General features: G+C 48.9%; 1 protein-coding gene across 2 annotated transcripts in view; it reads right to left on the bottom strand.

Annotated features, from left to right (window-relative positions):
• ELOA (elongin A) overlaps positions 1-21,160 on the bottom strand; it is a 239,872-nt gene that overhangs the window by 205,809 nt on the left and 12,903 nt on the right. The window contains exon 1 of one of the 2 annotated variants that reach the window (XM_085648318.1): positions 3,742-3,840. The exons of the other annotated variant lie outside the window; for it this stretch is intronic. Coding sequence (XP_085504444.1) covers positions 3,742-3,795 — 54 coding nt within the window. The 5' untranslated portion in view covers positions 3,796-3,840. Of the gene's footprint in view, positions 1-3,741; positions 3,841-21,160 lie in introns of those variants that run through there. 2 annotated transcript variants of the gene reach the window in all.

Genomic DNA, 21,160 nt, shown 5'->3' on the forward strand with positions numbered 1-21,160 from the left:
ATTGGCATGGCTGGAAAGCAAGGAACAGTCGGCGAGATGGGCGCGCACGATCAAGGGCCCCGATGACGTTCTGATCACTGACCATCAGGGCATTGCGGAGACGTTCGCGAAATACTATGAGCAAATATACACTATGCCACAACACTTAAAAGCACCATGGGTGGCAGATCTCCTCGCTACTATTGAGGTAACATGTATCTCCCAACAAGATAGAGAGGCCTTAGATGTGGATATCTCGATTGAAGAAATTCAGAAAGCCATTCAAGACATCCGGGCTGGTAAGGCGATGGGCCCCAATGGGCTTCCGATCGAACTGATGAAACCCATGGCTGTGAAGCTCGCTCCACACTTACTGAACCTATATAATGAATGCTACAAGACTGGCCTCCCCCCGGCCCGATATCCGCGCGGCCACCATTGTGGTCATCCCGCACGCCCGGTAAACCCGTGGACGAGTGCACATCGTACCGACCCATTTCACTGATAACCGTGGACGCCAAAATCTTGGCTAAACTGTTGGCCAACCGTCTACTCCCTTATCTCACTGACTTGATTCACCCTGACCAGTTGGGATTCATGCCGGGTCGCAACACGGTGCGTGATTTACGTCGCATCCACGGCACGCTGGGTCGTGTGGCGACAATAGAGGAAGAAGCGATCTTGCTCGCGCTTGAAGCAAAATGGCATTCGACACCGTGTCATGGGATTATCTGTTTGTGGTTTTGACTCGCATTTGGCTCGGGCCCAAGTTGATTGGGTGGATCAGACTTATATGACCTTCCCATTGCCCACGTCTCAGTGAACAACCACCGTTCAGGCTCTTTCCCCCTTTGTTGTGGTACGAAGCAAGGTTGTGCATTATCGCCGCTTCTCTTTGCCCTGGTCCTCGAGCCTTTAGCAGTCTGGATCAGGTGGGACCCAGACATCAGAGGCCTTAAATGGACGGACGACCATGAAGACTGCATATCGCTATATGCAGACGACATTTTACTTTCTCTCGCCTCACCGCCGCGCTCACTCCGCCACGTTCTCCACATTTTACATATACCTGGGGCCCACTCTGGTTACCAGATAAACTGGTACAAATCTCAGATGTATACCCTCTGGGTTGATCCGCCACAAAGTCCTCGGGGATACACCATTCCAGTGGCGACCCAGGGTTTCCAATACCTCGGCATCTTCATAACAACTGTTACGCAGCAGTGTTTTATGAACAGAATATGATGGGCCTGTAGCAGAGGTTTAAATCTGATGTCACCCACCGGAAGACACTACCCCTTACTCTTGGGTCGGGCGTCTTTATTGAAGATGCTCGCCTTGCCACGCTTTCTTTACGCCCTGCAAAACACCCCTATCCCGGTCCCCGAAACATACTTTTTGCAGATTGATGCAGCAGTTAGAGATTTATTATGGGATAATAGGCCGCCTCGAATAGCCATAACATGGGATGGTACGATGGGGGCATCGGGTTGCCGGACATGCGCCTTTATTACCAGGCGTAGCTATTAATTGCCATCAATAAATGGGTGTTTGGGTGCCATACTGACCCCAGCTTCCGCACAGATCTGTGGTTAATGGGGAAAGGAGGCTACAACAGAGCGCTATACTAACACCCCAAGAAATTAGGATTGACTGGCCCCACGGCCCGTACAGTAGAAGTGTGGCACGGGATCCAACGGCGGATGGGATGGCAAGGGCGCCTGACGAAGGCTATCCCCCTGTGGGAACCAGATATCTTGGGACAACTGAGTACTTGTGCAGGGTTCGACAAGTGGGACATGATCGGTATTTCCACGGTGGGGGGATATGTGGATTAAGGGCAAGAAGGCGTCATTTGCAGATCTCCAACTCAAATATCAGCTAGCACCGTCAGAGCACTTCCGATGTCTTCAAATTAGTCATGCCATAGATTGTGCCCTCCCTACAGACGCCCCCCTCCCAGAATTCTCCCCTCTGGAGGACAGGTTGTTGCTGGACCCAATGGACCGCAAGGCCATCTCCCTAACGTACAAAATGTTGATCAATAACCGGGCCGATCCAATGCAGAAACTGCGAGCTAGTTGGGAGGTGGATCTGGGGGAAATGACTAACGAGGACTGGATTGAAGCGCTGGCTTCCCCCGAGAGGTAGCAGTTCCGATGCGACTCCGACTTGTCCAACTTAAGATTCTCCATCGTGTGTACTTTGATGCTAAACTGTTATTTAAATTAGGAAGGAGACCAGATGCACTCGGTCTTCGCCACTGCAATCAAACAGGTACATTCATACACATCATATGGGAATGCCCCTACAGACAACACTACTGGATAGACGTTACCCGACAAACTGCACCGTCTTGTGATAAACCCATACATCCGTCTCCCCAACTATGCCTCCTTAATATCTGGGAGGCAACAGACCTCACCCAAGCTGAACAATCGTGGGCCACCATGGGGTGGAGCATAGCGAAAAGAAACATTGCCCAGAAATGGGGGGTGGATACTATACCACATTTGTGAGATTGGGCTAAGGACATGGATCACGCTATGGTAGCGGAGAAAACTGTACATAAAAGGTAGAGGTTGCCCACGAAAATGGGATCAAAAGTGGGGACGCTGGAATAAATACAGGGGGGGACATCTGTATTTCTCTCACTGTGGAACTTAGAGGGGAGAGACGTGCACTATTGGAGGAGGCAAGCGCAGACAGGAGGACATAAACCTCTGGGCCAACGAGAATAGTGAGTACCAGTGGTGCTCCCAGACCAGAAGACGCAATTGTAACCTCCTTTATACTGACCAGCCTTTCGTTCTGGGTTATCTCTGGTGCTCTTGAGGGATTGTAGGCTATTGTGTTATACTAAAATGTATGTCTCTCCAGCTGAGATGTCTATGTAATGTCATTATCGCTGCTGTTTTGTTTCTAATAAAAATTGTTTTAAAATCAGAGACAATCTTAAAATAATGGCTAAATTCCCAGGAAGAGTTAAAAAAGGCTTCGCTTTACGGCATTAGAACTTACATCTGCAGAGTATATTTGTCATGCAGGTTATCCCTTCTCAGTTTAAATGCATGTAGAAGGAGTGGAGGTACTGTTAATATACTGCAGATATTTAAACTTTGCCACCTGGATTTTAATCCAACCTTTACCCTTGATGGAAAAAAAAACCCCAAAAAATAGTGCGCTTAGTTCTGGACAAGTGATCTCACCCATCTGCCGCAAACTGTCAGTATAGGTGAAGAAAATATGCAAAAAAAAAACAACTCGGTGCAAGGCAGTATTCTCGCCGGCATCCTGTAAATTAAAATCTCAGTAGTTTCTCTAATCTGATTAAGGCCAGACCTAGGCCGCCTGCTTTTTAAACGATCCAGCTACAATGAAAAAACTGAAAAATTGTCTGCTGTAAAGGCCTTACACTGCTTGGTGCTAGGTCTGCATGCAAAGTCAAACACAGTCGAGTCAATCAGCCCAGCCTCTGTTCTTTCCCAGCTCCATCTAGCAGCTACGGCTGGAAGAAAAAGAAAAAAAAAAACACACATCTACCTCCCAAAATTTGATTGTGAAATACCTCTCACAACAAAAAATAAGTTTGGTAAGTATTCTTGAAAAATATTTTCACTATTTAGAAATCACACTCAAAAGTGCTTCTGCCTGGCAGCGTCGTAATGAGAAGGAAGCTCTCTCACAATACGACACTGCACTTCAGATTTTAAGTTAAAACAAGGGTGTGCACAATATATAAACATATCTAGAATCACTGACCCTCACCAGCAGCGGTTCTTCACCTTTTGCGTCTGAGGACACCCACTGAATCATTACTAGAATCCATGGACCCCAGCTGACTCATTATTGGAAGCTAGCAATTCCTATGATTTGAAATACAAAACAACACACAAAAATAAAAAAACAAGTACAGACCAAACAAATGGTCAAATATTTAGTTTAAACCACAATCAAACATAGAAAAGGTTTTCCTATTTTCAATAATTTTGTCACTCAGTCGCAGTCCTTGTTAGTATGCCTCACGGACCCCTAAGGGACCCTGGTCCACAGGTAAAGAGCAGCTGCTCTTCAGCAACAAAAGGTATTACGGTATCAGATGGTAAGGTCAGCTAAGGATAAAAGTCCCCAATGCATTCAGTCGATCCTATTTGAATGTCATTCAAACATACTGACATGTTCTTGATGGAATGGCTTGCACTGTGATAATCATCTCAAATTGGGAAGCAAAGATGGCAGTTATCTGGATCATTCAGCATGTGATATCACACACATTTTCCTGTGTTTCGCTTTCAGTTCTCATCTGATCCCTTTTCCCCCCATGACAGGAGCATATTAGTAAACTACGAAGCCGAATGAATGAGCCAGCATAGGAGATGTTGACTCAGCCCACCTTCTTTGTTTAATGTATTTTCTAATTAATTTTCTCTTCCTTATAAGGAAGACAGTCTTTATCTGATAATTCTCCAGGCCCAGAGCTAAAGGGGACATTACAAGCTTAAGATAGGGGCATTCCTTTGTTCACGGTCCTTAGTTATGGTACCACCGTTCAATTGCTGCTGGCAAAGGAAGTAAAAGCAATGTGCTGAGAGTTTGGATTTGATAAAAGACCTGAGAGACAATGCAGATACGTCCTTACTCTTCTTCATCTATATCGCGTCACAACTGGCATCTACAGAGGGCATATCTGTCAGAGTGTGGGTCCGATTTGGTTCCTGGTGAACTCCGGGCAGAAGCTATGGTATATGGGGTTTGGGAGGGGTGGTGGGAAGATGATCCGTATATGAATAAACAAAATTCATACCTGGTCACACTGACTGCCTCTGGTGTTTACTACATCCCACATGAAGCATTACCTGATTACTGTTTAACTGTTATTGTGTACGCATCATGTTCACATGGCCAACATCGTCCGTCATTGTTTGCCAATGAAATGCAGTTTTGTTGAGAATATGAATTCATTCCACAAATAAAGTTTTGAAACAGAAAAAAAAAAGGGGGGCATCTGCTTCTTACATTGTACTTTGGTGCGAGGGGACCGGATCATCAGACTCTACCTCAAGAACACTCATTTGCCAATGTAGTACTGCCAATTATAGGAATTTCAATTCAATAGCCAAATGTGGCAGCGCCAAGTAGAGGCATCCATTGCAGCCTCTCCTTGGCCCCAAGTGCTCCATCAAAATGCTCCGAGCAGTGGCCATCCACCCCCAGAGCAAGGTGTTTATCTAGTAACCTAACTGGACCATAACCTCAAACACAGTAGTGTCTCATAAAACCAGCTCAACTTCGACACTATTCACGCCTGGTGAAAGTCAACAAGCTTGATCTGCACTTCAGCTCAGGTCATGGATACCATAGGATTCATAAAAGACACCCATGTACAGCAAAACTACCTCACAAAATATTTCGCTCATCCACCAAGTAGAGCTCTTGGATGGGGATATTCAACATAGGGACTGGGACAGGTTAGTTAACCTACTCTTGCCTCAATGTATCCCATCTTTTTTATCTGGTCCATCAACATGGGGATAAAATCTAGCTCAGTTGAAGAATTGCCTACTTGGATCACATTTCAACCTCCAGGAATGTAAGCATGAGTGATTTTGGTGGTTAGCTACTACGGAAGCAATACCAAAGGGGATGATGGACGGAGCGCTTGAGCAAATCAAACACTCACCCCAGTCAACTGATCTGGGTTTAATCCATCATCACGCTTTAGCTCACCCCACCACCCCAGTTCAGACACGGCCATATGCAAATCAGTCTGACCCTGTGCCTCATGGGAACAGTCCAGCCCGAACTGCCAAGCCATGTCTTCCCTACTACGGAAGCCTGAAAGGACATAGCCGTTTTTAGGTCTCGCATGAGCCAGCGCGCACGCACTGCTATGCGAAGCTTCAAGTAAGGGCTTTAAACTGGGAACAAACGCTTGTGCTTTTTTTTCATCCCCCGCTATTGGCCTTTGCATGCGTCTTTTTAAGAAAGACAGCACGCAATTGGCCCAAGGCGGGTGCATGTCCCGCCTTCTCTACCCTGGCCTAGGGTGCTCAGGAGCGAGCATCAGCGCCATCTGTTTCCAATTATCGCGCCGAGGCGCGGGCGCGTTAATTGGAAACAGATGGCGGTTAGCGCTGGTTATCTTTTTAAATGCAGTTTGTGTTTGTGCCAACAGATTGTTCACCATGTGAAGAGTCTGTTACAACGTGTGTAATGGCTGCTAGTGCACTATAAATTAATTGTAAAGTAATTGTTTTTTTCTATGGTTTATTTCCAAAGAGCTCAAAATAACCACCATCCTTAAGTGCGGCACAGTTAACTGCAATATGCGCTTTAACTGCTCTTACGACACACCTCATAATTAAGAGTTTTTGTCATGAATATCGGCAGGTGAAACCTGCTTATATTTATAAGGGAAAAATGCCCGTTATTTATCGTAACATGTGGTTATTGTTCTAAGCACTACAATCTGCCTGCTGTTCCCCACAAAAACTCCAAATTGGGTGGTTGTTATCGGAGCAGATCAATTCCAACGTAGGTGTCGATAAGTAAGCGCCGCTGAGGTCATGGCTACTTCTGAGGCATCTACGCAGGCCCTGGCTCCCTCATGGAACGTGCGTCACAGACTGCGCGTCCATGAGGTAAAGCGTACGTGTGAGACCGGGCGCCGTTCCCTCCAAAAAGAACCGCATAATGTCAATATTTTCTTTCGGTCCGTTTGCTCTGACTGGCACGGAAGTGTAGGCCGACCCTGTGCCACTGAAGATTAAAATACTTTACGTGTTTATTGATGCCAGGTGGTGGCTGATTGTGCCTCGTTACTTCACTCCAGTTCATGTGATGAGAGAATCGCCAGTTCACTTTAGGGCAAGCTGCACTGACAGTTGTAGGAGAGTGGCATCGACTGCATAGTTGCCCTCAACTTTTTGCTGATGTTTTGACTGTTTTCTGACTCTAGCCAGGCTGTGGCCCTGCTATCCAGGACCCCAGCCTATCTGCTTCCTCTCTAAACTGATGTGAGTACCCTAGGTACATACCAATTGGATACTGAGGACACCCTATCAGCCCCTTGTAGATGGTACCCTAGGTACCCAGGGCATGGGTCCCTCAGAGGCCTACCAGGGGCTGCAGCACTTATTGTGCCACCCCTGGGACAGCCATACAAACCGACACCACCAGACCACTACTGTAGTCTGGGTAAGGTGGTTCTTGCACCCCTTACGGGGATATAGGTATCCTGTATCCCACTTAATACAACACATATATCCTCATAGGTCACCCCTAAGGCAGGCCTTGCTAATCCTACAAGGCAGGGTGCTGAGATGTGTGTGAGGGGGAACCCCTACCCGAGTAGGGCCCCTCTGCAACCTTTGTAAAACTATTGCTGGGTTGTTGGTAGCGCAGCCATACCATATACTCTTAACCGCATTATAAGTAATTGCCATAGCGTGATAACTTGAGAGTGGCTGCACAGAACCATGTCATGTTTGGTGTCAAACATCGTGGAATCATTCCCCCAATCCAGCCATGGGAGTGAGGGCATGATTCCCCCCTGCTAGAGGGATGATATGGTAAAAGCAGCAGATTTTAGACACCAATTTAAAAGTGCACACGTAGTACAAAATGGATGCTACCCGCCACCCACACGACTCTGGCTGCCTGTTGCTGGGCAGAACTCCAGCCACGGCAGATGGACAATAGGGATCTTGTTGCAGGGAGGTGTTCCCACCTCCCCAGACAGACTATGTGGATTGGAACTGGGTGGGTGCACCATTGGATGTCTTTCAAACTTGCACGTAGGCTTCTCCAGTGCCTACTTCTGCATACACCGCCTCAAACCGGTTCAGGGGCATCCTGTCCCCTGCCCAGGCGGGAAAACACACAAAGGGGAGAGGGTGTAGCCACCCTTTCCCGCCTGAACTCTCATTGGTGGGCTCTGATTCAGACACTCCCCTAATCTCTGGATAAAGGTGGGTGCAGGGTCCCCAGAGCCTCAGATTAATCTTGGACTTCAAAGACTTGAACCTTCGACTTGCTGCCGCACAGCTGAATGAAGAAATCTCCCTTGGGGTAAAGGAGTTACCCCCCTGCTTGGCAGGCACCTGAAACACTGCAAGTGACCCGGTTGGAACTCCGCTGCTCCTACGGACATCGAAGACTTCTGCCTACCCTGAGGTGGGTTTCCAAGCATCCCAGAGGCCAGTGAGTGTGCACAGCAAAGCTCAGCACCGCGGACCCCGTGGGTGCCGAGATCCCCAAAACCCCAGGACACCGGCCACCTCTTGCACAGCACACGACCCCGGCCAGTGGGGAAGTTGTGCTTTGGCCCATTATTGAGCCAACCTCTCAGCATTACTTGTGCCAAAGGACGACGCTTCAGCCCGCTCCGGCGACGCGTGGGCTCATCTTTACGCACTCCAAATTGCCGCCTCCCGCGGTCCTTTGTCTCTCGACTGGTGGGCACTAGTGGAGGTCAATCTTTACTTTAAAGGGCTCCCCTGGTTGCTACATGCCTGCTCTACAGTCTCCTCGCTGGAGACCTCGCTCAGACCTCGTGGGTCTGCACCGTAGCGGTTTTGTTATCCTTGCGTGGGTTGCGGTTGCCAAGGCTTAGTGGATCCAATCCGAGCACTAACACCGCAGCGGCCTTCATCCTTCGCGGGACAGTCGCTGTCCAGAAGCTGGCCTTCCTTGAAGCCTCCTGGACCACGTGGCTGCTGATCCCAGCTACCATTCTTCAACCTGAAAACACCCGAAATTGAATGGGCTCTTTCTCCTGAGCTCCCTGGTCACTCGCTAGTGACCCAGACTCTGTCCCCTCTGCTTTCAGGTCCTTACCTTCAAGATCTACATCTTCAATCTGCACGACATCCACGACGCTTAACGCCAGCAGCAGTTCTTTACCTTTTTCCATTGAAAACGAGATCGCGACCCGACATCGAAAACGACCTATGCACCCGGCTTACCTGGGGCAGGTAACAGTGGTACCTCGGTACGGTCGTGGGTGTGGGCCCTCAAAAGCTCAACTCTAAGCTGCTGAACTTGAACTCCTGCTAGAAGTGTCCAGATTCTTGTAGTTTCCAACCGCGACATTTCCCATAGGGTTTAATAGGGATCCCGACTGTAGTTTAAACACTGCACCCGTCTCCCGTGGGTCCCCTTCCTCACTACCTTGGGTGGTTTCGTAAGGGGCCAGCGACCCTAAGTGCCCTAGGCACTGTCTGCAGAACTGTCATGGTTCTTATACCACTTTAATATATGGTTTGGTTCCCCCCTGGGGCCCTGTGATTCCAGTGCTATTTATTGTTGTTTAAATGCTTTATTGAATTGTATCTTTACCTTCAGCCTCACAAGAGACTAGAGGGATTTGTTCTTAGAATAAATACATATATTTTGAATATATACCTGTGTGGACTACTCTTTCATTTTGTCATTCAAGAGGTTATCCATGGTAACACAATAAGCTTAACCCTCCTTCAAGACTTAGCCTGAAGGCTGCTCTCCACAGCTACCACTAGGATAGCTTTCTTTAAAGGTTGTCTTTTAACCTATCACCATAAGAGTCGAATTGGACTGGTGCAAGATGTCCCCTATAACTAGTGGACAGCATATGCCAGGCCAACTTCTCACATTGGTGTGCAGCGGTTGGATTCAAGCTTGCCATTGTTTTACCAGATAACAAATTGAATTTCTAAAGTGAAAGCCACTTTGGTACTAAAAGGTACATATAAATTCAGCTTAGAATACAATAAGTTCTACTGAACTTAGGAGTTGTGTGTAGAGGGCTTAGCACACCTGGACTACAACTCAAGAAAGGGTTCAGTAGGCCACACCTAGTGTAGGTAGATGCAACAATCCACTACACTAGAAATGTCTTCAGGATCAGGAGCCCATAAGGCCCTGGAAGGACCTTCAAAAGGTCCCAGTCGACAGGTATGACAATCTCACTTTTGCTGAGCTTAGCGAGATGTGCACTGCTAGACATTTGAAGACAACCAAAGGTGCCAACACACAACGTCTCAGAGAAATTCTGCTCATTGCAGACTTCATGCAGACTTTAGTGTCTGATGGGGTAGACAGATTGGGTGGGCATCCCACAGAAGAGGACACCCAGGTGGTGGACTCGGATGAGGACCAGGAAGAGGATAATGAACTTGACCTGGAAGAACCAGACCACTCTATACATGGAGGTGGAGGCCCAAGGGGTACCCCCTCCATCCCTAATGGGAGAGTGGTGGATCCAAACAGAAGGAACAGATCCCCCTCAGAGGAGTCTGCCCATTCTGAGAAATCCAAAAGGACCTCTGCCTCTTCTCAGAGAAGAGACTCCTCCCAAGGGAGGAAATGCAGACTGATCCAGTTAGAGCAAGCTAAGCTTCAGCTCGGGAGAGAACAGTTAGCATTAGACAGGGAGTCCCTGGAGCTTCAGAAAGCTTCAAGTAAGTGGGGTCTAGAGACCCCTGGTGTCAGTAATAATACCCCTAGAGTTAGAGAGAAAGCTCCCGACCATGGGAACCTGCATAAGATTGTGCCCCCCTATCAGTCAGGGGATGATATCCATAAATGGATCACTGCACTTGAAAGGGCCTGTAAAGTTCAAAGGGTCCCAGTAGATCAGTGGGCAGCAATCTTATGGCTCTCCTTTGCTGACAAAGGAAGAGACAAGCTCCTCTCTGTTAGGGAAGAGGATGCAGATGATTATTATATCTTGAAAAATGCTTGGATAGATGGGTTTGGTCTAACCACTGATCAATACAGGTTAAAGTTCAGAGATACCCAGAAAGCACAAAATCAAGATTGGGTAGACTTTGTAGACTGTGCTACCAAGGCTCTGGAAGGTTGGTTAAATGGCAGTAAAGTAAATGATTATCAAGGATTGCACAATCTCATCATGAGGGAGCAGATTCTTAATAACGGTCAGAATCAACTATTGCATCAGCACCTGGTGGACTCAGATCTGACCTCTCCCCAAGAATTGGGAAAGAAGGCAGACAAATGGGTCAGAACCAGGATCAAGCAAAAGGTCGAGCCCTTGGGGGGTGCAACTAAAAAGGAAGATGCCAAAAACTCTGAGATGGGTGGGGAAAAGGGAAAAGACCAGCATTCTTCAACAGGCCCCAAAAAAGCAGCATCTGAAAATTCCCAATCTAACAAAGCTAAACAGCCAAGGAAGCCATGGTGTAAAATCTGTAAGCAGAAAACCCATTGGACTTCAGACTGTAACAAGGCCAAAGACTCCACCAGTACCACTACACCTGCCCCTAAGGCACCTGTTCCCCCTAGTCCAGCTATAGGTGGTGGTATACAGAACAAGGGTATAGTAGGGTTGACCCTGGGATCTAAAGAGGACTCTGGCCTAGTCAGAACACCTACTCGGGCTGTGCTGGTTTGTGATGGGGACCTGTCCCTATTTGTGAGTCCCAGTGGTCTGGGCAAATACAAACAACAGCCTGGGATAAATGGAAGGGAGTCTCAAGCATACAGGGACACAGGGGCTAGTGTCACCATGGTGACTAACGACCTTGTGGGTCCTAGCCAAATCATACTTGGAGAAACTTACCAAGTGACCAATGAGAACAATGTCAGTACTAACCATGCTCTGGCAGTTGTTATCTTCTCTTGGGGAGGGGTAACTGGCCTAAAGAAGGTTGTGGTGAGTGCAGACCTACCAGTAGAATGTTTGCTAGGAAATGATTTGGAGACCTCAGCATGGGCTGAGGTGAAGCGGACTACCCATGCAGCAATGCTGAGTATCCCTGCAGAAGTGTTTGCCCTGACAAGGTCAAAAGCTAAGCTGACAGAAACTGAACGGGCCTTGGATCCTGGAAAAATGGACCAAGGACCTTCCAAGAGGAGGAGTAGCAGGGGTAAGGCAGTGCCTTTCCCCCAGGGTCAGTCTGAAGAGACTCTTGTAGCAGAAGAGGATCTGACACCTGAAGAAGGAACTGTCTCAGATGAACTTGAACCTGATCAGGTTGAGTTCTTGGGGACAGGGGGACCTTCTAGGGCAGACTTGAGCCTGGAGCAGCAAAGCTGTCCCACTATTGAACCCCTCAGACAGCAGGCTGCTGCTGAGGCTGCTGGGAATGCTGGTGGAACCGATAAGATATATTGGGATGATGGACTCCTTTACTCTGAGGGTCGAGACCCCAAGCCTGGTGCAGCCAGGAAGTTGGTCATACCTCAGAAGTTTAGGGGCTTCCTTCTCACAATAGCCCATGATATTCCCTTGGCAGGACACCTAGGCCAAAATAAGACTTGGGACAGAATTGTCCCTCACTTTCATTGGCCTCAAATGAGTGAGGACTGCAAGGGTTTTTGTAGCTCTTGCATTACCTGCCAGGCCAGTGGCGAGGCAGGTAAGTCCACAAAGGCCCCCCTGATACCACTACCTGTGGTGGGGGTTCCCTTTGAACGGGTAGGGATTGACATTGTTGGTCCCCTTGATCCACCAACAGCCTCTAGGCACAGATTCATATTGGTGGTAGTGGATCATGCCACTAGGTACCCAGAAGCTATTCCCCTTAGAACCATCACAGCACCTGTGGTGGCAAGAGCCCTCCTGGGAATCTTTTCCAGGATAGGGTTCCCTAAGGAGGTTTTGTCAGACAGAGGTACAAACTTTATGAGTAGTTACCTCAAGGCAATGTGGAAGGAGTGTGGTGTTAACTACAGGTTCACCACCCCTTATCATCGCCAATGCAATGGGCTTGTTGAAAGATTTAACAAGACCCTAAAGGGTATGATCAAAGGACTCCCAGAAAAGCTCAGGCGAAAATGGGATGTCCTCCTGCCCTGCCTTCTCTTTGCATACAGGGAGGTGCCACAGAAGGGGGTTGGTTACAGCCCTTTTGAACTTTTGTTTGGCCACCCTGTCAGAGGGCCACTGTCTAGTGAAGGAGGGATGGGAGTTACCTCTCAAACCCCCTAAACAGGATATTGTGGACTATGTACTTGGTCTCCGCTCCCGGATGGCTGAGTACATGAAGAAGGCGACAAAAAACCCTGAGGCAAGTCAGGAATTGCAAAAAGCCTGGCATGACCAAAAGGCTGTACTGGTGGCGTACCAGCCAGGACAGAAGGTATGGGTGTTGGAGCCAGTGGCCCCAGCAGCCCTCCAAGACAAATGGAGTGGACCCCATACCATATTGGAACAGAAGGGAGAGGACACCTACTTGGTGGACCTTGGCACTCCCAGAAGTCCCCACAGGGTACTTCATGTAAACAGACTGAAACCATATGTGGACAGGGCTGACATGGGCTTGCTCATGGCAACTGATGAGGGACAGGAGGAGGAGAGTGACCCTCTCCCAGACTTGCTCTCTCACAACCCTGATGATGGGTCAGTAGATGGTGTAGCCTTGGCAGGCAGCCTCACTGCCCAGCAACAGTCTGACTGCAGACAAGTTCTCCAGTCATTCAGACATATGTTTTCACTGACTCCAAGTCAGACCACCTGGTGCACTCATGAAGTGGACACTGGGGACAGTCTGCCTGTGAACAAGAAGATCTACAGGCAACCTGACCATGTCAGGGACTGCATAAGGACAGAAGTCCAAAAGATGTTGGAATTGGGAGTTATTGAGACCTCAGATAGCCCTTGGGCTAGCCCAGTAGTCCTAGTACCCAAACCTCACACCCAGGGTGGCAAGAAAGAAATGAGGTTCTGTGTAGACTACAGGGGACTCAATGCAGTCACTAGGACTGATGCACCTCCCATTCCCAGAGCAGATGAGCCCAAAGATAAATTGGCCTCAGCCAAATATCTGAGCACATTTGATCTGACAGCTGGCTACTGGCAGATAAGGTTAGCTGAATCTGCAAAAGCCAAAACAGCATTTTCAACCCCTGGTGGGCACTGTCAATTTATTGTAATGTCCTTTGGTTTGAAAAACGCACCTGCCACTTTTCAAGGGTTGGTGAACCAAGTTCTCACAGGCCTGGATGACTTTAGTGCAGCATATCTAGATGATAATCGCTGTCTTCAGCTCCACCTGGGAGGATCACCTGATCCACCGAAGGAAAGTTTTGGAAGCCCTGCAAAAAGCAGGACTCACTATCAAGGCTACCAAATGCCAGATAGGGCAGAGTCAGGTTGTGTACCTGGGCCACCTTGTGGGTGGAGGCCAGGTTCAACCACTACAGACCAAGATCCAGATAATCATGGACTGGATTGCTCCAACCACCCATACTCAGGTCCGAGCTTTCTTAGGCCTGACTGGTTACTACAGAAGATTTGTAAAGGGATATGGATCCATTGTGACCCCCTTAAATGACTTAACCTCTAAGAGGATGCCCAAAAAGGTTCAGTGGACTGTCAGCAAGCTTTTGATGACCTAAAACAGGCCATGTGCTCTGCTCCAGTGCTCCAAAGCCCCAACTACTCCAAAGAATTCATAGTTCAAACTGATGCATCTGAGGTGGGGGTAGGTGCTGTATTATCACAACTGAATGAAGAGGGCCAGGATCAACCTGTAGCTTTTATTAGGAGAAGGTTGACCCCCAGAGAGAAACGTTGGTCAGCTATAGAGAGGGAGGCCTTTGCTTTGGTCTGGGCCTTGAAAAAGCTGAGGCCATACTTATTTGGCACTCACTTCATTGTTCAAACCGACCATAAGCCCCTCCTATGGCTAAAACAGATGAAGGGTGAAAATCCCAAACTACTCAGGTGGTCCATTTCCCTACAGGGGATGGACTATACAGTGGAACATAGACCTGGGAGCAACCATGCCAATGCAGATGGCCTCCCCAGATATTTCCACTTAGAACATGAAGACTCAACTGGTCAAGGTTAGTTTAATGTCCCTGCGTTTGGGGGGGGTGAGGGGGGGTGTTATGTAGCAGAGTGGCATTGACTGCATAGTTGCCCCGAACATTTTGCTAATGTTTTGACTGTTTTCTGACTCTAGCCAGGCTGTGGCCTTGCTATCCAGGACCCCAGCCTATCTGCTTCCTCTCTAAACTGATGTGAGTACCCTAGGTACATACCAATTGGATACTGAGGACACCCTATCAGCCCCTTGTAGATGTGACCCTAGGTACCCAGGGCATGGGTCTCTCAGAGGCCTACCAGGGGCTGCAGCACTTATTGTGCCACCCCTGGGACAGCCATACAAACCGACACCACCAGACCACTACTGTAGTCTGGGTAAGGTGGTGCTTGCACCCCTTACAGGGATATAGGTATCCTGTATCCCACTTAACACAACACATATATCCTCATAGGTCACCCCTAAGGCAGGCCTTGCTAATCCTACAAGGCAGGGTGCTGAGATATGTGTGAGTGGGAACCCCTACCCGAGTAGGGCCCCTCTGCAACCTTCGTAAAACTATTGCTGGGTTGTTGGTAGCGCAGCCATACCATATACTCTTAACCGCATTATAAGTAATCGCCATAGCGTGATAACTTGAGAGTGGCTGCACAGAACCATGTCATGTTTGGTGTCAAACATTGTGGAATCATACCCCCAATCCAGTCATGGGAGTGAGGGCACGATTCCCCCCTGCTAGAGGGGTGATATGGTAAAAGCAGCAGATTTTAGACACCAATTTAAAAGTGCACACGTAGTACAAAATGGATGCTACCCACCACCCACACGACTCTGGCTGCCTGTTGCTGGGCAGAACTCCAGTCACGGCAGCTGGACAATAGGGATCTTGTTGCAGGGAGGTGTTCCCACCTCCCCAGACAGACTATGTGGATTGGAACTGTGTGGGTGCACCATAGGATGTCTTTCAATCTTGCACGTAGGCTTCTCCAGTGACTACTTCTGCATACACCGCCTCAAACCGGTTCAGGAGCATCCTGTCCCCTGCCCAGGCAGGAAAACACACAAAGGGGAGAGGGTGTAGCCACCCTTTCCCGGCTGAACTCTCATTGGTGGGCTCTGATTCAGACACTCCGCTAATCTCTGGATAAAGGTGGGTGCAGGGTCCCCAGAGCCTCAGATTAATCTTGGACTTCAAAGACTTGAACCTTCGACTTGCTGCCGCACAGCTGAATGAAGAAATCTCCCTTGGGGTAAAGGAGTTACCCCCCTGCTTGGCAGGCACCTGAAACACTGTAAGTGACCCGGTTGGAACTCCGCTGCTCCTACGGACATCGAAGACTTCTGCCTACCCCGAGGTGGGTTTCCAAGCATCCCAGAGGCCAGTGAGTGTGCACAGCAAAGCTCAGCACCGTGGACCCCGTGGTGCCGAGAAACCCAATACCCCAGGACACCGGCCACCTCTTGCACAGCACACGACCCCGACCAGTGGGGAAGCTGTGCTTTGGCCCATTATTGAGCCAACCTCTCAGCATTACTTGTGCCAAAGGACGACGCTCCAGCCCGCTCCGGCGACCCGTGGGCTCATCTTTACGCACTCCAAATTGCCGCCTCCCGCGGTCCCTTGTCTCTCGACTGGTGGGCCCTAGCGGAGGTCAATCTTTACTTTAAAGGGCTCCCCTGGTTGCTCCAGGCCTGCTCTACAGTCTCCTCGCTGGAGACCTCGCGGGTCTGCACTGTAGCCGTTTTGTGATCCTTGCGCGGGTTGCGGATGCCAAGGCTTAGTGGATCCAATCCGGACACTAACACCGCAGCGGCCTTCATCCTTCGTGGGACAGTCGCCCTCCAGAAGCTGGCCTTCCTGGAAGCCTCCTGGACCTCGTGGCTGCTGATCCCAGCTACCCGTCTTCAACCTGAAAACACCCGAAATTGAATGGGCTCTTTCTCCCGAGCACCCTGGTCACTGGCTAGTGACCCAGACTCTGTCCCCTCTGCTTTCAGGTCCCTACCTTCAAGATCTACATCTTCAATCTGCACGACATCAACGACGCTTCACGCCAGCAGCAGTTCTTTACCTTTTTCTATTGAAAACGAGATCGCGACCCGACATCGAAAACGACCTATGCACCCGGCTTCCCTGGGGCAGGTAACAGTGGTACCTCGGTACTGTCATGGGTGTGGGCCCTCCAAAAGCTTAACTCTAAGCTGCTGAACTTGAACTCCTGCTAGAAGTGTCCAGGTTCTTGTAATTTTCAACCGCAACATTTCCCATAGGGTTTAATAGGGATCCCGACTGTAGTTTAAACACTGCACCCGTCTCCCGTGGGTCCCCTTCCTCACTACCTTGGGTGGTTTCGTAAGGGGCCAGCGACCCTAAGTGCCCTAGGCACTGTCTGCAGAACTGTCATGGTTCTTATACCAGTTTTTTAATATATGGTTTGGTCCCCCCGGGGCCCTGTGATTCCAGTGCTATTTATTGCTGTTTAAATGCTTTATTGAATTGTATCTTAACCTCCAGCCTCACAAGAGACTAGAGGGATTTGTTCTTAGAATAAATACATATATTTTGAATATATACCTGTGTGGCCTACTCTCATTTGGTCATTCAAGAGGTTATCCATGGTAAAACAATAAGCTTAACACTCCTTCAAGACTTAGCCTGAAGGCTGCTCTCCACAGCTACCACTAGGATAGCTTTCTTTAAAGGTTGTCTTTTAACCCATCACCATAAGAGTCGAATTGGACTGGTGCAAGGTGTCCCCTATAACTAGTGGACAGCATATGCCAGGCCAACTTCTCACAACAGGCAACATTTTTTCACGGCTACGCTAAATGTTACAGTCAACAGGGGGCACTTGTTTATGCTTAAAGTTGTTTGTGCGCTGGTGAGAAAGTTCAGCATCCCACCGCCTGGATTAGACAGACTGCGCTCTTCCACTGCTGTGGTGTGCGCCTTCCAGATATAGCCTCATTCACAGGTAGACAGCAGCTCCTTCCCCTTATTTGTGATACTTTTCCCGAGGCTGTTGCTGTTTCAGGGGCGCAGAGTTGGTGTACAGCGGCCATGACCCCGGGTCTTGTGATGGGCTTAGGTAGGGGCATGGAAGGGAGGTACACACACTACGTTTCTGTTTCATTGTAGTTTTTGAGGAATTGGTAGTAAATGTCATAACAAGCATTTGCAATGCAATAGGTCTCGCACTGACGCGAGTTTGAGCTATTGACATTGCAAATAACAATGCCTTTTATTTTCTTTTTTAAAAACATAAATAAAAGGCATTGTTATTTACAATGTCAATAGCTCAAACTCGCGTCAATGCGAGACCTATTGCATTGCAAATGCTTGTTTCTATTGGAGTCTAAATGAGCGTCTTAATCTGTAGCTGCACGTTTATTCTGATATAATTTTAATTACTCCTGAGCATTTCAGGCTTTTTGATTCTTTGGTCCCTCACACTTTTACTCGTGCTGTATTTTCACACCGACAACTGCATTTTGCTTTGTAACTAGTTCCAAGGAAGGAGCAACAACGAGCGTGTCGGAACGGCAACATAATAAAAGGGATAGTAACGTCAAAGAGGGAGGCCGAGACGATGGGCGAGAATAAAGGAGAGGACCCGGTTCCATCTGGAGGTTTGAAGTTCAGCAGAGGAGAGGACAAGGGAAGGAACACTAGAGGGTGCGCTGCGATCCAAGGAAGTGGTTGCGACCGGGGAATAGTGGATCGAGCAGATTGCTGAGAGAAATGACGCACACATTAATGGAGGTGGGGTTGAAATGGATGTTAAGAGGGAGACCGTGGGAGAGGAAGATGGTGAAAGGGAGCGACTGATGAAAGTAAATTATGAGATTTGTGTAGGGAAAGGAGGAACAGTGCAAGGGTAGAAAGTTATGTTAATACAGGGGGAGAGGCCGCATAAGGGAGGGGGTGTCAGACAGCTAATTCACCTACCGTGATGTCAGCCTCGTAACTGATGTAATAACTGGGCGGTAACAGACTGTGGCCAAGTGGCCCTGGAGGTAACTTGAACCCCAGTTCTAGGTACCAGTTCAATTTAGGATAATTTCGTTACTACGTCCCTGAGGCGGAGAAGGTAACGCTGGTGCCCGTGGTAGTCCCATCTGTGTGGCGGTGAAACAGGCTCCTGCGGAGAGTCCAGATCCCTTTGGTCCAGTCACTCGGAAAGTAACCCCATTCCCTTGGAAGTAATCCAGTAGTCCACCCCCTGTAGTGCAGTGTATTATTTCACTCCCCGCGGCGGTAACCTAGCACCCGTGCAGATAGTCAAGACATCCTGGGAGTAAAATAGCGCCCGGGACGATAGTTTAACCTCTTTAATGCACTCCACCTGAAAGTAATTCCGTGACCTTTAAAGTAATCCAGTACCGGTAATCCACTCCCTGGGTGGTAATCTATCCCCGTGTGTTTAGTTCAGTTCCCGTGGCGGTAACCTAGTGCTCGTGCAGATTGTCCGGACAGCATGGCGGTAAAATAGCGCCCGGGCTGATGGTCCGACACCTTCGGTCCAGTCACTCTTGAAGTAACCACGAGGTCTTCAAAGTTATCCGGGTCCGGTGGACAGTCCCTGAGGCGGTAATCTAGTTCCCGTGTATATGGTGGGATTCTTCTTCGATACGTTCTTTGTCTTTAAAGACAGGTGAACGCTCAGTCAACAGACTTGCTTGTTATAGAGTGCTGAGAGGCCTCGCTTGCTGCCACTCAGCAATTCAGTCCCTCGAGCAGCGCATGTTTTACCTCATCGGCGGTCAATCAGTGAATCTTAATGACCTCCCATCGGGGCTGAGGTTAAAAGTGCAGAGAAACAGGCGCTTGCAAGACATTACACAAATGCCTTTTTTAGGTAACTTGGACATGTTTGACATCGAGGCGCTGTAATGGCAGATTGAAACTAACAATCACATTTGGGCGCTTCGTCGCTGCATAGAAGAGTGAAGCGCTATATAAATGCTACAGTATGAAAGAAGTACCTGCCACTGAAAAAAGATACTCTTCACAGTACTTCAGCCATTCAACAATTGCGTAGTTTGCAGAAATGTTGGAGGGTTTTCTGCCCCATATCAGTGAACTCTCTATAGCTCCTTATTTCACCCTATTTTCATTCAGATTTACATTGACTGGAGTAAATCAAACATTGAGTGTAACGATGAAAGAGTGTCTGTCCCGTGGCTAAATACAACTGTGTATTAACCATCCCTATTATTGAAGTGCCCAGAGGACTCGTGGTGGGCGCTGTAGGCACGCGAACAATCTCAGGTGTTGCAAGCTGCTCATTCATCCTACGTACACCGATAAACGCCCCCTCCTGTCTCTGTAGCTTTGTGTTGCGAAACTGGTGTGAGCTGTCCATATTGATTTCCAGACAGTGAGTGTTTCTTCCACATATTACGCGGGGATGCTCTCCAGGCCCCTTTCAGCCCCAGTGATTTCTCCCTCAGGGGGCTAGGTTGCTTGTAAATAGAAGCCCCAGATGTGTGTGAATCATTGCAGCCCAGAGTACCAAGAGAATGTGCTCTGTCTACGGTGTGTGGCATGGACTAGCCCTGTGTGCACCCCCACATACACGGAAACCTGATCGGGGACTCTGTGTCCCGCCCGTGCGTGGATTCCAACAATTACTCGCCCGGCTGCACAAGCCCTTATCTGAGGCAGCATCGCATAAACTGAGTGTGACAATGAGGGTGTTTCCGCATTGTGAAAGAGGCATCTCCTAGAGAGGGCGCATTTCCAAACAAGGGAAAGTGGGGGGGGGGGGGGGTGGGGGGAGCGCCATGCGCGCGTTGTAGGCGCGCCGTGAGCGTGCACATCAGCGTGGCCTGCGGCACCTGCAGACTTCGCCGTACTGAAATGGGTGCTGCGCAGCTCGTGCGGCCCAGGGAGGGGGCCGCCAGGGCACCCAAGGCGGGGACACATGGAAGCTGAGTTGGAATTGCTAGCTGCTCTTGTGCTGGATCATGGGGAGCCATCACCTGTATTACCGTCATAACCGCTCCGCCGAACCCAGACGCCTTTCTTCCACGCTGCGCACCAGCTAGGCTCGGACACATGGAGAATATGGAGCTTGAGTTTCCACCCCTGACGCAGTTTAAAAAGGACTCGGAGGTAAGAACCCCAGAGGTGCTGCTGCTGATCAGGGGTGTTGTGGGTACTTGAATAATGCCAAGGTGTGCTGTGATTGCCGGAGAGGAGCATTTACTTCAGTGCGCGTTGACGGGCCAGCAACGGGAGGCTACCATAGCCTCGGTCATTGACCCCTGTTACGTTTGACACTTTCAGCAGACATTGACACGTGCTTTGTATATGTTTAACATGTAGGTAAGGGAATGTCCTGGGAGTACTTAAGACTTGTAGGCACTGAGTTATGGTCTTCATATTACAGAGACCAATTTAAAGC

This window comes from Triturus cristatus, chromosome 3_2 (assembly GCF_964204655.1).
Source record: "Triturus cristatus chromosome 3_2, aTriCri1.1, whole genome shotgun sequence".
Classification (NCBI taxonomy): Eukaryota; Metazoa; Chordata; class Amphibia; order Caudata; family Salamandridae; genus Triturus; species Triturus cristatus.